The 16,789-nt window shown below is 38.5% G+C and overlaps 2 protein-coding genes across 2 annotated transcripts; one reads left to right on the top strand and one right to left on the bottom strand.

The window, feature by feature from the left end:
• nkx3-1 (NK3 homeobox 1) lies at window positions 1–2,974 on the top strand. Its single transcript, XM_018668422.2, has 2 exons — window positions 1–251; window positions 548–2,974. The coding sequence occupies exons 1-2, from the start codon at window positions 59–61 to the stop codon at window positions 946–948; spliced, it is 594 nt and encodes a 197-aa protein (XP_018523938.1). The 5' UTR covers window positions 1–58; the 3' UTR covers window positions 949–2,974.
• A 4,166-nt stretch (window positions 2,975–7,140) lies between these two features.
• On the bottom strand, window positions 7,141–15,168 carry slc25a37 (solute carrier family 25 member 37). Its single transcript, XM_018669694.2, has 4 exons — window positions 14,853–15,168; window positions 11,357–11,585; window positions 10,923–10,979; window positions 7,141–10,222 (listed from the first exon to the last, which is right to left on the bottom strand). The coding sequence occupies exons 1-4, from the start codon at window positions 15,045–15,047 to the stop codon at window positions 9,693–9,695; spliced, it is 1,011 nt and encodes a 336-aa protein (XP_018525210.1). The 5' UTR covers window positions 15,048–15,168; the 3' UTR covers window positions 7,141–9,692.
• Between the last annotated feature and the right edge of the window lie 1,621 nt (window positions 15,169–16,789).

The following is a 16,789-nucleotide window of genomic DNA, read 5'->3' as shown; positions in this document are numbered from 1 at the left end:
GGCTTCAACCACGTGTCGCCCTCTGGCTCTGAGAGGCCTCTGGTTTGTGGATTACTGGATGGAAATGTCTGATACAGTCAAACCTCTGACTTCCTTCCTCATAGAGGACATCCTCTCCATTAAGGATGGTACAAGATTTAATGGCAAATGCTGTTCACAGAAGATGGAAAGATGTTCACCGCTAAGAGAAGAGTCTGAAAAGTTGCCAGAAGAACTCTGTCCTCAGGAGACAGCGTTTGGAGCGCAAACAGGTGAGCTGCAGACTTTCAATGACAGGAATGTAACACTAGATAGATAACCCAACATATCCTGTGCATTTGAATTCAATTTGTGGAATGATGTTTTAGAAAATTTAATACAATTTTATGAGATAAATTTTAGGTCTGTATCATCCAAAGTTGTTGCAATGAATAGAAAATATAGTTTGAGCATCTTTATTCATAGTGGTCGTTGTTTATCTGGTGATTATGATATGCAGACTACATCACACTGATTTAAAGAGCGTAATTTTTCTCCTCATTGATCCGATCACATCTGTTCCCGACAGGGTCTCTGGACACATCCTGTCCCAGCACCTCAGAGTCCAGCAGTTTTTCCTCCACAGGGAAACAGAAGCGCTCCAGAGCTGCATTTACACACCTCCAAGTGCTCGAACTAGAGAAGAAATTTAACCACCAGAAATACCTGTCTGCCCCGGAGAGGGCTCACCTGGCCAGCACCTTAAGACTAACTGAGACTCAAGTGAAAATCTGGTTCCAGAACCGGAGGTACAAAACAAAACGAAAGCAGCAAACATCAGACTTCTGTAAGGACATGTACAAAGCCGAGGGACTGGGTCTGAGAGAGGATTTGGTCCGATCGTCACTAATCACCTCCTTCTGCAAAGCTTACCAATACAGACCATACCTGTGGGACTACAGTGGCCCCTGGGGGCCAACGTTATGGTGAAATTGAAATGATGTATTAAGCTATGATTTATAATCATAAACCTGTGTTTAGTGTTCCTGATATTTAGGCTCTGTGTTCTTTAAAAAAGTTGATTCTCTCTTATTTGACACTGAATCCAGTGTGTGTTACCTTCACCACTCTGCCTTTGAAAATGGTTTTGCTCTTAGAAGCTTGTTATACAAAAATCACACAAATCTTACTGTATGGACATGATGTGGTTTTGCACAACAAACCATTTGCTCACTGAGTTCATTTGTGGCATTATTAATTAATTTGTTAATAAATAATAAGTTTTAAGCTAACAGTAAACATAATGTGTGTTTATTTTAAAAAATACAGCAAAATGTTGAGAGAACAGAGAAACTATAACAATTTATGAGATGTAACGTGGTTATAATTGATAATTTACAACTGATTGTAGTTAAAGTGGTGGCTGTGGTGATGTAGTTGATTTTGAAGTAGCCAGTAATGCATGAACTATATTGTAAGAATTACACTGTAAATCAGGCAGTTGGGGTGTTTTACACTGAAAACATTTATAGTATCTGTGTGGAGTTAATACAGTAAAACTACAGAAGAAGATAAGAGCAGACAGAGATGAGGGTTGACATTGTAAATGAGGGCAGAAGAATGAGACCTGATTACATGAAGATAAACTGCTCTTCAACTTTCCTGAGCTGACATCATGAGGAAAGTTTCTTATCTGAGACATTTGGCTCTAAGTGACTCAGTATGGCAATGTAACAAAAATTATAAACTGACCAGTTCATAGAGAAATTACAGACAAGAGTGTTTTGGTCAAAGAATAACAGGAATGAAATAGAAAAAGATATGAAAAGACAATATGTGATTCAAAAGGGAAATGTGGAGGAGTGAAGCTATGAAAAGTAAATAATCCTAAAAGAGTAAGCAGCAGTGTACTGTGGGAACACATGAGAATAAGCTTTTCAACACCATAAGATCCAGATGATCAAATACATTAAACATACATTTTAAAGATGGTTAAAGTTCATCTTGTCCTCAACAAAAGACAGGCCACATTGTCTCGCATGTCAGGTTCAGTCAGTTTTGCTTGTGCCACCGTGGCATGAAGTAGTGAAGCTTTCGTGTAGCATCACATGCATGTAATAGTGATTATTGTAGTAACAAAACCTGTTTGTTAACATAACTGCTGTGGGACATATAGAGAGTAAGAGAGGGTAATGGGGGTAAGAAACTGGAACACTGTCTAACACTATGAAAATAATATATGTTAAGCAAATATGTTTTACTTCAGATTTTTTCTTTAGACTTTGTGATAACGGTTTCAAATGATTATAGATCACATATAGAGCTACATTTTAATCATTGTAATCATATGGATACTCTGGTGCTGACTGGAGATGAAAACTAAACGAGATTCGTATGTACAGATTTACATTTTGGACAAAAAAAGCCCCTAGTAATAAGGATTCAGTGGGATACAGCTTTGCTGAACAAATAATTAAACATCCATTGACTATAATGTGATACAAAAGTGTTCCTGCATATTTAATATTTAAATGCAATGCAACTTTCCAGTTTACTGGGTTTACTGTACTCGTGGGCTCTCTACTTGTGGCTAATCTGGCTGCATAGCAGTGGCATTTAGCCTTTAACTTAAAGGGTACCTGCAGGTGTGTGCCAGTTTGAGTCCTTCAGCTGCCCTGTCACAGGTTTCAGACATAGAATGCAGCGTGTTATCTTTTAGAGTATTGATATTATCCATGCCTCGAATAAACTGTAGAACATGTCTTCTTTTGTTATGTTGGCCCGTACACGAGTTATGTGTGTTGCCCTTAGCAGGGAAGATCACTGCTTCCTTCATCACAACGCTGAACTTTCAGATTCAGTGGAGTTTGACTGTGTTTGAGCTGTTATTGTGTGTATATGCTGACAAGACTAATATTCTTCACCGCATAAAATGCATTTTTCTGAATAACATTATCATTACGACTTAAGATTTCACTTTTGATATTTAGAAAATAATAACGGCATCATACTTATTTACATCATGTTTATGAACATTGTTTAAATAAAACAAGCATGCAAACAAAAAAAGTGAAATTATGAATGAGGTCTGGCGAGATACTCTACAGTAAGTCATGCATCACACTATGCTATGTCAGCTGACAGCTATTTAAAGGCCTTCACATTCATCTGTATGCTGCTGCTACAGGCAAGAGCCTCCTCTACTCAGTGCATCTGCATCAAATCTGCTGCTGAGTAAAACATATAGGCCACTTCCATTTGTAAGACACATATACAGACACAAAGTATTGTTATGCTTTATACCAACTTTAATGAGCAGGTAGATGGACAAGGATATGCATATTTCAGATTAATATACTCATATGTTAATTATTTCACCACAGTGTTGTAAGCATACAGTATCAGATATATCAGTATAACACAGATTTCCTCACCTTCAACCAGTCCAGGAACTTCTCTCTGACTATACCTGGTGTAGTATTCGGTGTGAATGTAAACCACTGCATCTGAACGTCAGCAGCCAATACAAATTGAAATGTATCCAATTTTCCTATATCTCCAAGATATATGGAGAGGATATGTTAATCATCAAGTTCACCACAGCCTGTATCTCTATGAATAAACATAAGGTGTGGTGTAAGGGTGTAATATATGTCTTTTGGAGATTCTCATAATTTCTTCAAATTAAAAATGAGAGTTCTCATCTACTGTCATTTGTGTGTTTCTAATTTATTATATTAAACTAATATATTATAATTTTAATTATAATGAAGTCATCCAGTCTTTTAAACTCCCGTCAACTACTCAGAGTAACTTTGAACTATTTACATAAAAGCTGAAGAAGTCAGTATATAACCTGCTTCATGCAGGTTGGCATGTTGAGCTGACTCAGTACAGTGCCGATAAGATGGCATGCAGGATTTAGAGCTTTACATATTTAAGAAGGGCAAGTTTGTAGTAACACAACCAAAGTGTGAGCAGAGGACTGATGGAATTGATAGAGGGAGAGCTGAGAGCTCTCACGCCAGTAACCCGTCGCTGTCCTCATTGAGATTTGTCTTGTACATTCCTTTGCTACTTTTCTATAAACTTTCTGTGAAGAGTTTTCACTTTGATTGTCTACATGACTCTGATTCATACCATCCCATCCAAACAAGCACCTATATGAAGGTAGTCACAATACTTAATAATACTAAGGTTGGATATATTGTGACTTACAATGTAGAAGCTGAAGAAATGACACCAAATGTGAACTTTGACTCCTAATGATTTCCTCAAACTAAAGTGAGTTTTTATCAACAATGCCAGCAGCTGCACCATTCACTCCAGGCCCTTGGAGTAAACAGGTAATTAGACATGAAGAGGGCAGATAGGATCTGTTTTGACGGCATTGAAAATCTGACAGTATCTCTCAGTGTCTCTCAGGTTGTATAAGAACACGTTCATCAGATAAAGGAGCCTGGTGAAGGGTGAAACTGAAGGTTGGGAAGAACTATTATTATTGTATCTGCCATTGTAATACCTGCACTTCCTCAAAGAGGAAGGCTCAAAGAGACACAGCTTTCACAAATACAGAAGACTTAAAAACAACATCCTCCTGCCTGTTACCTTCTCTTTCATTCTTTAGGCTTGGGGAGTGTCTCCACATCTGCCCACGCACCACCTGGATTAACTGGATTTGGTGGTAAATAGCAGCGAGGAGGAGTTTATAGTATTTCTGACTTATCTCCTCCTCTATACTTGGGATCATGAATTTTGCCAGTACATGGCTACATAAAGATTTTCTGGGATGTGGAAACGAAGCTGGTATAAATGCCAAGATATACAATGTTAAGACTCCATTCTCAAGAGTTTATCTACTTTGTCTATATATTTAGGGATCTGATTGTGGGACACAGTGAACAGTGTGGTTGTGGAGCCGTCGTCATGCTCTTCAAGGTGGCCAATGATGCTTTGAAAAACATGCAGATCTTCATAACAGATGAGAAGAAAACCAAAGCCCGACCACAAAGACAGCCTTTGTCAGTGCTCAAATATGCCGTGACTGTCTGACAAATTTGTTGGAGTTGATAAGGAGGTTTAAAACAGCCCTGATCTTTTCACATGGGAACACTCATAAACTTCCTCGGATAGTGTAACTGGATCCCTCATGTTACGGTACCAGTAGAGCAGCTGCCTTTCTTCTCCCTTCAGCAGATACACCGCTGCATCCCACTCAGCCGATGGTTGACAGTGATTGTGTGGCTGTGAACAGTGTAGTATGTGTACAAGAGAGAAGAGGAGGGAGAAAGAAAGGGAAAGAAACAGGCAGACAGGGAGAGAAGAGTAATTTTCCAGTGTCTTTATCTGTGGGATAAAGATAGAAAGTAGTGGGATAGTTCACTGCAGATTAAAGTGATTAGAGAAAAGTATGACAAGGACAGAGGACATGGGCTGAGGGGGCCGTTCATTGTGCGCTTCAGATAAACAACCTGCTCACGGACAAGGGCGAAAACTAAACACATCAGGGACAACAACGTTAACAGCACAAGTGTACGTGTCCTGAGGCATGTTGGTTTGGAATAAAGCTCCACACTGTCTACATCTCAATAAAAAATCAGATCAGTCCTGTTCTTCTCTCATTACATGTTGTATTATGTACAGGACACACATTTGATATATAGCATTTACCTTTACCTAACAGAATAAATAAAACACAGAAATTACAGACCACATGGATAACTGTGACCAATATGAGGTCAATGAGGGCATTCCAAAAAAGTATGTACGGATATAATCCTGCACTTTTAATGCATTGCTGATGTGATATTCACATGGGTATTTTGTGACCACTCCTTGTAATTAAATGAGTTGGCAGATTGTATATCATCAGTTATTCAATTTGCAGATTGTCTGTTAATACAGGTGTGTTCACACCCTTACCTATGCCTGAGGAAGAACATTTGCAGTCAAAACACTGGCGTGTCCATGCAGAATTAAAGAAAAATTGGGAATGAGATAGAAGTGTAATAGCTTTTGTATATTTTTTTAAAATTTTTTTGTTTTATTTTTGTGCAAAGTAATATGACTGGAAGACTTTGCAACTAAACTACTGAGCATTGAAGCTGATTGAGTTATTTGATAACTTTAAAGGTGCAGGTTGCGGTGTCATTATAATGTAAGGTGTTTCTGGTACTTAATTACTGCAGTGAGATGTAGTTCAAAGCCCATGTGATATGTGATAAAAAAAAAAAAATCAATGTTTTTTTTAAACCCTGGCTTATCAGTGTTGGCATAGTAATTAGCTTCCAAATCATTTTAAATCCAAGTTCAAGACTTCTAGGTTGTTCTTCAAACACTTTTCTTTCTATGAGACAAAACTAAGAGCAGAGCCAGCAGTGCACTCATCATAACATCATCATGTATCTGAATGTTGGGTGGTGGGTCCAAACACTGTGACACATCTCAATATCATCTCTCCCTTTGAGGCTTGGTTGTTATGTGCCTGTGGTGACAACCTTTAAATGATACTATACTGCCCCCTACAGGGACAGTATGCCTCCTACATGACACAAAACCTAAAAGGGTTGGTTCGAAGTCCTGACAGAACTAAAAGATGATGAAATTTTAAAATGTAGCAACAACTTCTCTTTCTCAAAGGTTGTACAGGTGTATACAGTAGGTGCACCAGCAGCATGCACCTACTGTATACGTTGGATTCTCCCAAAATTATTAGTCATTCATGTTTTCAGTGTCGACAATAAATCCTACAAACCAGGAAATAAACCATTTCATCTAAACAGTAAATTAGGATGATGCCTCAAATATTCCTGATTATTTTACCTTACACGGTGAGTCCATTTTCCTCGTATCATTCGTGTTAGTTTTCCTCTGAAATTGATTGCACGATCCCAACTGTCATTTCCTTTTATGTTACAAAATAATTTGAAATAAGTAATCTCAGCAGCAGTTAAATACAATGTTGTGTCTCTTTTTTCAGGCAGAAATATTACGTAGTTGCACCGGAAAGCAGGTAATGTCAAACTAAAGTCCCATTAATTTGTAAACTCTTGGTGGTTGTATTTTAATGCTTAAAGAATAAAATCATCATCTTCCCCAACATCGAAAAGACTGAGACAGGACATGGAGCAATAAAGCAAATACTGAATTAGTTCAGAAACGCAACACACATAAAACACAGCATTCCTTAGTTGCATGTTTATTTTAGCTCCAGTGTTACATACTGTAGCAGCATTATTACAATCATATTTGCATGGTCAAACTTCCAAGCATTCCTGTTCTGGAGATGGCACTCAGCAAAAAATTATCCAAACTCCCATTTTGATCATTTTTGTGCGTAAATAGCATAAAAATATTTACATTATGAAAATCCCCACACAGAATATCAGCTCTACTCTCTCCTTTAAAATGTAAGTATTTATCAGAAACACTTCTTTATCATGTTAAAAGTACTTGGACACGTGTTGCAGCACAGTTTTTTCAATTATGAGTCTCAATGACGAACAGACACTTTAGAGGAATGATGCAGGAACGAAAGCAGTGTTGACTGCAAGTATAATGGCTTCATTTTACTTTTGTTTATCATGTGATAAACTTAAAAGAGTAGTTTGGTCAGTGGATCCAGATGAAAAAAAAACAACACAATGTGGGCAACACTCTGTAACTATGGGTAGACTTAGGATGAAACAGCTGTATGAACCAATGGTAATTAAGCTGCTTTTATATTCAAGCTTAACATCTTATCTATTCATGCGAAATTCATATTGCACGTGTAACTATATTCAATATAAGTTCATATAATATAAATCAATTGATCAGTCAATAAAAATTAGGTCACAATGTAATCTTCCAAACATACTGAAACTTTCCAAAATATTCCTAATAACATAAACACTTATAACTGCTTTTGCTCAGATACTTTAGCAGTCAGTGAGGAGCAGATGAAAAGAGCTCTAGAGCGAAATGAAAGCTACTGAAGAATTCAAGTGATGAGGTAACTTAACCCTACTCTAGGCGCAAACTATGTGGGGGAGAAAAATTAACAGCAGGCAGGCACACATCATCATCAATACAGGTTCAAAAGTAAGATGCATAGAATACAATGCATGTCTTTGGTATATTAACTGTACAAGCACAAAGAATATGTTGTTAAGGGGGTCGTGAGACCACTGTAATCTTGTCGAACTCTCTGAACTTTTCCAGAGTAAGAAAAAAACCTCCATAATTAAAAACAAATAAATCTGGCTGCTTACTGGATTACATCAATATCTGGAGGAATGTCTTGACCACAGAATCAAAAATAGACAATAGGCTGGAGAGAGCAGTGAGCACACAGGAAATGTTTAACTACAACAGGATGAGTGAAAATAAAAGAAACTGCATTGCCTGCTTACCAGCTGATTTTACTGGTCTCATGGTAACAAAGAGTGCCCAACATTACTGGTCAGTTTCAAAGCAGAATTAAAGTCATAGCGTTACATTTTGGATCACAGGAAGTCTGCACTTTAAGTTTCAGACAAACTTAGACTCTAAAAATATTTTATATACAATCTACAACCTTTTGGTTAAAGGTTAAAGGTCATTATGACACATATACACATCTCACCAGTACAAATGCACATAAAGGTTGAGACGTGGCCATCATCTCAAGTAACAGCCTTATTTGATCCACGTTTGGACCTGCATATCAAAGTTTCTCAGAAATAGCCACCCTCAAAATATATGTATCCATGTGTCTGAATACATATACACAAGCTGCCCTCTTTCTGCAACTGGTTATTGTGCGTGATTCAGGAGAGTTGTAGTCCTGCGCTTTAACAAGGCAAATAACTGGACCGTTACGGCCTACACACTTTGACGCTGAGAGAAAGAGACTCTCTCAGGGTAGGAGAAACGTAGTATTTTGCAATTAATGCAAAAAACAGTTACAAAAGAACAAGAGAATTTCTGCCAATTGGCTTCTGACCATTTGGTGCAGAGACAATAACTGAAGAAAACCCAAAGCACCTTCTGGTTTAGCATGTTCATATTCGACAAATGATTAACAACATTAAGAACCAGAGAGTGATTTTTGTAAAAGAATTGTGCGCATTTTTGATAGAACTTGGACCAAAAAAAAATGTGGAAAGATTTTCTCTGTTACAAACAGGTACGCAAAAAAGAAATAAAAGGTGAAGCAGCGTTTAATATTTATGAGGCACTTGGAAAGCGCAACTGTCCTGTCCGCCATGGAGTGGAAATAAGGAATGTGTTGTAATGGTTCTTTATAAATAGACCATGAAACAAAACAAACAAACACCATTGTGTTTCTTCCGCATCCATAAAATACAAGCCTCAGAAAGCTAGCAAAATAAATAAAACATTCCAATATTAAGAATTATAAACATCATTCAAGACAACTTAATTATACGATCACCACATGTAGAGAAGAGAGTTTGGAGAGTTGTGGTTGATGGGTTTGTGGATTGGAGGAGGAAGAAGATGACACTCTGTTTATATGTCCCTTTAAGAATAGTCATCTCTCTGCATATCCTGGTTGTGCAACATCATCCTAACTCTTAATGACCCATGAGAAGTGTCGTTCTCTTACACACCTCTACCTCATGGTGACTTCCCTGTGAGACAATAATTAATATCATTTCCTCAACAGTGGAAAAACATGTTGAGCTCACACACGTTCAGGTTGGAGTTTTCTTTCATCAGTCTAGGTGTGGGTTGCTGTAACATATTTTCCATTACAGCTGGCCAGGTCCTGGCTCTTGTTCCAGCTGCTGCTTCGTCAGGAAGTACTTGAAGAACTCGTACACTGACCAGGCAATGGCAGTGGAGGGCATCTGGTATATAACCCTCGCTTGGACCCCTTTGAAGAAGGCTGTCAGACCGCCGAGCCGGTACACTGTCCTGAAGGCGTTAGCCATTCCTGTCAGGTGGCCGCTGATGTTCATGGAGTTGAGCGCTACATTCTCTTGTGTGTTGAGCAGCGTCTTACAAACGTCAAGTGGAGTGGTTATTGCTGCAGAGACGGCTCCCGCTGCTGCTCCTGACACTATGTGGCTGCCAGGATGGTAATGTCTGTGGGGATTTAACTGTTCCTGCATCAGCTCGTAGGTCATGAAGTGAACGGCCTGGAAAGGGATGTTCATGGTTAGCTGTGTGCTGTAGCTGCGGTAGAAGGCTCCAATGCCTTCAGTACGTGTTATCGTTCGAACACAGTCCAAAAGTCCACGATATGGAGAGTTGTACATTTGCATCCTCTGCTTTACCACTGAGTCATGGAAGGAAACAAAGAGTTAGTGTGTTTCATTACATGCAATCTGTACAATTTTATACTTTGCACTTACAACAAAAATATCCTGAATAACATGACAAGAATAGGCTTTTAAAAGACAATCAAGAGATTAGTTACACCACAAGACGTGTGTCAAACAGTACATAATTTAACTCTGGAGGTGAGCCAAGGATTTTTGGATGTTGCCATGGTTTATTTAACTGACATATGAACCAAACCTATCATTTGATCAATAATATTGTGCCCAATACAGTCCAAGAGTAGTGTAAATATCTGCCATTTTAAAAGGGACAGAGTTGGCATTATTCTATTTCTCCTCATTGTCAATACGTCCTATGAAAATACCAAAATAGTTAGGTAGTTAGTTTTTCTGTCTGTCTGTCTGTCTGAAGCTACCTACCCCATTTGTGAACCAGCCCCATGTCTTTTTTGTTCTTAATGGGGGTGAAAACAATTCACAAATACATAGTTTACTAACTTCACTCAAACAAGAGTAAGTATTGTAAGTAAGTAATACACAAATGTGAGTCATGTGAGTCACCTACAGGCAATTTAAATTTGTCAATTTTCTGCATGAGCACAGGAGCAAAGGTTCAAACCCAGAAACTTCTCACTGTGATGCAACAGACAGACACAACCACATGTGCCACCCTCCTTAGGAATTTTTTTTTCTTACCTTCAGCTGGGTTCATAACTGCATCATGGAGAACAGTGGCCACACTACCTGCCATACCTGTTATAACACAAACACATCTTGTCAAGTCTAACCAGTGATTGTGTTTATAAGAATTTTAATAGCAATTAACAGAATTGTAACAACATCTGTCACAAATATGAGTGTAATTCTAGTAGGTCAGGGTGAATTACCCATTTTTTCCTGATGTTTACAAGCAAAAAAGAAAAAAGAAAGAAAAACACAGGCTTGTACCCAGACATCCCAGATAGCATTTTTCATGTTTGGGATATGACTTTGTCTTTGCCACTGTAAACAGGAAACAGCATTAACATGACTTATCCTGACTACACTCTTCCAGGCCATGTTGCTTAGCCTAGTGTAAAACACTTCGTATGACAATCCAGTGATATGTGTCGAGACGTGGGAACTCATACCATTTGCTAAATGGCTGTTGCCTCCGCTCTGGATGACGTCACTTAGTGAGCGTTTGACCCGCTCATAGCAGGCGAAGTAGAGCGCATGGGCAGGTCCGGCTCCCATCATGGTGATGTTGAGGCCCCTCAGCGGTCTGAAGACTCCCTCTGTCTGGATGATTCTTTTCAGAGCCTCATACACACTCCTGTACTGTGCATTGGGGTCTGGCTGCAGACTCTGCATCCTTGTCTGAAAAAATAAAGATGTATATTTAAACCATTGCTTATTATTTGTTCAATTACATTTCATAACAGTTATAACATCCAAGAGCTAAAGTTGGGGCTCTACATGAATGTGACTGTGAGCGGCTTTAAAGGGGGCACCTGGTGAAAGCCCATTTATGATTTCTTAACACATTGTTACTTGTCGCACTGTTTTGACAGCAAGTGCTCTTGGCAGCAGTGAGGTCCTGCCTGAGTGATGTGTGTCTCTCACAAGGCTGGTGTGGGAGGCTGTGGCAGCTGTTTGTGTTACTCCACCATGCCAAGTTATCTGGACAGCACAAAGCATGTTTTTATTTGCAGGGAGATCTGGGGCTGACTCAGGAGATAGGCCAAGTCTATCTTCCTCAGCATGTTCCCATGTGTTTCCTTCCTTTGGCTTGACAATAAAGTATCAATTACATTTCCGTTGGATTCAGATTTGGGAACTTGGGGCACACAAAACCTGGTAGCATAGTTTACATTTAAACTTTTTGTGGCTGAATTTGCACACTTCACTGTTCTGCTGGAGACAAAGGCATTAATATGAATTTTATATTCACGCGTATCGTTGAGGTCCTCGACAGATGAAATTGATTCAAAATGACAAAATTGGTTTGCTCTACAGCTAATATGAAGCTTAAATAAATGAACAGATGGTTAGATTAAAGTGAAAGTAAGGCAAGTAAAAATTGGGTAATGTTAGGGAAAGATTATGGTTATAGTAACATTACATTAAAAAACATTACTGGCGCATTACCTCTGCACATGGCACACTGCTTCAGTGACCACCACAGAGGACTGATCAGTTTATCTTTCAACCATAAAATGACTACTGGCTTACATATCAATATGGGATTTTTTTAATTTTAAAAATTTGGTATCACCTTTAAAATATGGGTGTGAAAGATTTGTCTTAGCTGTGGGCCTGACAAGACAGTACAAAAACTGTCGAGACAAGAGTTAAAACGTAGTGAAAACCTAAGTCCAGTACTTTCAGCACAAACTTTAGGACAAGCATGCCAGTTAGTTTTTTTCAGCTGTTGATTTAAAAATAAACATTGTCCAGTTTTTACAGTTACATTTGCCTAAGAAATTCACATTCAGTTTTACACATCTTAGATTATTCATAAAATAATAAAGTACTATCGATAATAATAAAGATGCTATTAAAATCAATATGGCAGTGAACTGAGGTAACAAAACAGGTAGCCAACGCCAGTGTACCCATTCAATCATCCTGAAAAGGAAACACTCTCACCTATTACATTACTCTGTGGCCTATCTTTCTAATTTAGCTTTGGCAGCTGTTGTTCTATGGCCGTTTACTAATCAACACAACAGAGAAGCGATTGCACACACACGCCCTTCACCGTGTGAGGCTGATGCCAAATGTGCACAACACCGATAAGATCCCCCTCCTAGCATTAGCACAGGCTACTCCCTGAGTCCTCAGTGTATCTTGTTCTTTAATGGGAGGCTGAAACATATAGGTTGAAACATTAAGTTTGATGAATGACGTCAATTCATTGCTTCATTAAATACATATACATAAAGACTTCTAATTTAGGATTCTGAGCTGGAAAGAAATGCACTGGAGTTTGTCTCTGATGTCTTAGGTGTCTGTTTTTCCATACTGCAAATCTTAATAGTCAATATGAAGAGGAAAAACAGGGAGCATAAAAAATAGGAACCATGATTAAGTCTTTCATCAGTTTGGATCCACTCAACTTTCAAAATGGATTACAGTGCAACTCTAGACACGCACTGATCAATCTGAATGGGCAGAAAATTTTGAAACCTCAAGAGGAAATGGCAACAGTGCTTTGTGTAATAAAGGAACCTGAGTTCATTTAGAAAGATGTCAAGGTTTTGACACTAAAGCAAAGAGGATATAATGACTTTTTTTCTTGCAGTATGTTTACAGTTGTCTGTGCCACATCCAGACTATTATTAGGGTAGAGCAGCACAACGAATTATCAAAACAACACTACATTGTTAGAAAACAATAGTTTAGCAGAAGAGAGAGGATTGCATGGGGCAAAGGTCACAATCAACCCAACAGTTTGTGATTTGCTTTGCAGACACAAGCCAATTTTTAACAAGCTTAAACATAACACATATAAACACATAAACATAAACAAATTTGTTCAAATCCAACCACATAAAAGTGCTGGAGTAAGGAGAGGTTTATCTGGTTATGATCTCATGTGATTCCTGTCAAGTAATCTTTTTTTCCCATTACTGATTATTCTGCAAATCATTTTCTTGTTCTTGATTAATCTTTGTGTCAAAAATTTATATTAAAGATGCCCACTGCAAATTCCAAGAGCCAACGGTAATATCTATAAATTTCCCATTAAGTACAACCAACAGTGTACTGCTTTCCATCTTCACATACTGTGCATTCTCAATATTGTATTTTTGTTTATTAAGTACATAACAATAATTGCTGCCACAATTTAAATTTAGTGTTGACTTATTTGTGTAATCCTGGGGAAAAGAAGTAATGGTGCTCTGTTGAACAGGGTTACAGGCGGCCTTTGTTAATAAGTCAGTCATCGAGGAGTGGCCACAAAAGCATACTTACACTATGAAAAGTTATTGTTTAAGAGTGGCGATGTCGTTGTGGAATCAAAATATAAAGCCATTTTGACATCTGTTAGAGCCACGCCAGGTACTTGACCTTCAGTTACCCTAGGTCAGTAACAGGGAGTCTGGATAATTCACTTCGTCTCACTGTATGAGAGAAAATGTGACTCTGACGGGGGAAAAAAAACCCCGGGGCAGCATGGAAACGTCTTTTCACACAGCAAAATTATCTCATGATTAAAATGTCGATAAGTTTGGTCAAAGCTGGCTGAGTATGTGACTTGGTAAGGTAAATTAAGGTTACACTGGGCGTTCAGAAAGCTCGCTATGTTAGCGAAGTTAATAGTTATATCGAGCAAAAAACGAAAAATAGTATAACTGTTACTACTTGCTCGGTTTAGCTAACACATGGTATTCTAATTGCTAAATGCTAGCCTGCTTTATTACTTTCTCAAGTACACTTGAGGCGATCAGGCTGACGTGCTTAAATTAGCTAACACTCAGGCTAACTATGGATGGGCACCAGACGTTTTATAGCTAACGCTTGTTAGCAGGCGATAGCAGACTGTATGCACAGTTAGCAGTGCTGTGGAGCTTGTTAGTGAATGAGCTGTGGTGGCAAAACGAGTGTGATTTGCTGCTGAGCCGCCTGCGTGTGCGTTACCTTGACAGAGTCCACGGGATACATCACCGTGTGCTCCAGTATACCAGCCACGGCGCCCGCTGTCATGTGGGTCGCCACTGAGACATGAGGTGGCAAGCTCTCGTAGTCACCGTCACTGTTAAAAGGCTCATCGTCTTTGCTTTTGATCTGCGACATCTCCAGTGTTGCCACCGCACGGTCCGAGGTCAACGCCATGCGTGGTGAACTCTCACAGAGGGTCTTCTCCTAAGTAAGATGACACTCAGAGAGGAGCTGGCGGCATGAACAACCACAACATCATCACTACTTAGTGGAGTTCCAGCGCCCGTGTGACGTTAACAGCTGGGGGGCGTGCCTCAGACAAATATGGACCAATCGGATTAGACATTCAACTATTGGGCCGGCTCTTAGTTTGAGTCAGCCAATGAAAAGTTTCCGTGGTAGATTCCTCTGACACTCCGCTGTCCTGCTGTTGTGTCAGATTGTGTGCATCCTTGCGTTTCTGTTGTCTTTCTGAAAGTTTTTGAATGGGTTTGACAAACGTGTAATCGCACAGTACTGCTTGAAACAGATAAGTAGGTTTGGTCAGCTTATCAGGAAGCATCTGTTCATTAATACTGTAGAGAAATCGTACAACTTCCCCTTTTCATAAGGACACATCTCCCACTTGTGGTTTGCTCACTCTGAATATGGTTGCACTAATTGTGGCCTGTTTAAGCAAAAGTGGTATTAACATGCTACAGAATGAAAATACTCCAAAGTTTTAGTAATGGTACAGAAGTACAGCAAATAGGAACTATGGGCTGCTAATCAAAAGTACTCATGCATAATGACCTCTTCCAGAGTGTCATATTAATAATATATCACGGTATTATTACTGATGCATCAACTTGTAAGCATCTACTCAGTTTTGTAGCTGCTCAGATGAAGCCAGTTTTATTTAACTATAAACAAGGGCAGTGCATCATATTTTAGTAACTGATCGTATATAATGTGCATTTAATCTTCCAAAGTAAGTAGTAACTACAGCAATGAAATACAACAGCAAAAAACGAGTAGTACAAGTATTTCCCTTTGAAATGTTGTGCAATATAAATATAAAGTGGCAAAAGTGGATAAACTGAAGTAATGAATAAAAGCTTTTAAAACAAAAAAAAAAAAAAAAAAAGATATATAAAGTTAATGTCATTTGTTACTTTCCACTACTGGGGGCTGTACAATATATCACTCCCAAACATAAATAGACATGTTTATTTTTTTAATAATTGTTTTGTTGCTTATTTCTTTGGCTGGACACACCTTTTAAAGACAAGGTGTTGTGTCTCTAATTTGCAGGTGTAATGTTTTTTATTTTATTGAATAATTTGTCAGAAAATTATGGCAGATAATTATTTTTTAAAAAGCATGGAGGAACCACAGACCAAAAGGGCTCTCTGAAACCACATATTGACACAATGAAAGTTCTTAATGACAAATTAGGGCAGGAAAAGTACATTGAAGAATTTCTTTTAGAATTAAGTGAGCTTACACAACAACCTAACACCACCCCCTCCTCACCTGTAACCCTCTTAAATTTGAACATACTGATCTGCACACATCATCCAGACATCACATCATGTGAACAGTCATATGAAATTAGTTTCAGCTCTTGAATAAGAAGTTCAACACTGCTATCACAGTTTCAGACCTGTACATTAGATGGTGCTGCCTTACAGCTTCAAATTAATTATTTGTCCAGTTAAATTAATTCAAGGACCCTGTTGGACACCAGTCATCACAATGAGACTGGATGAACGTCTCACTACATCTCTTATTCTTAATAATTAATGTCATTAGTGTCATGCTGTCTCTTGTTGCAGGCCAGAAGTTTAAATTTCACTTTGATATCCAACAGGATACCTGTTTGTGTTTAGGATATCACCTGATTTGTCTAAATGTACTTAAGATTTAGTGGTTCT

Source organism: Lates calcarifer, linkage group LG13 (genome assembly GCF_001640805.2).
Source record: "Lates calcarifer isolate ASB-BC8 linkage group LG13, TLL_Latcal_v3, whole genome shotgun sequence".
Lineage (NCBI taxonomy): Eukaryota > Metazoa > Chordata > Actinopteri > Centropomidae > Lates > Lates calcarifer.
This window is presented reverse-complemented; position numbering and strand designations above follow the sequence as displayed.

Coding starts and splice junctions, on each gene's coding strand:
- nkx3-1 (XM_018668422.2), top strand. CDS start 59: ATGGAAATGTCTGATACAGTCAAACCTCTGACTTCCTTCCTCATAGAG. Junction 252..547: donor AGCGTTTGGAGCGCAAACAG/GTGAGCTGCAGA, acceptor TGTTCCCGACAG/GGTCTCTGGACACATCCTGT.
- slc25a37 (XM_018669694.2), bottom strand. CDS start 15,047: ATGGCGTTGACCTCGGACCGTGCGGTGGCAACACTGGAGATGTCGCAG. Junction 10,980..11,356: donor CAACAGCCATTTAGCAAATG/GTATGAGTTCCC, acceptor GTGTTATAACAG/GTATGGCAGGTAGTGTGGCC. Junction 10,223..10,922: donor AGTTATGAACCCAGCTGAAG/GTAAGAAAAAAA, acceptor TCCATGACTCAG/TGGTAAAGCAGAGGATGCAA.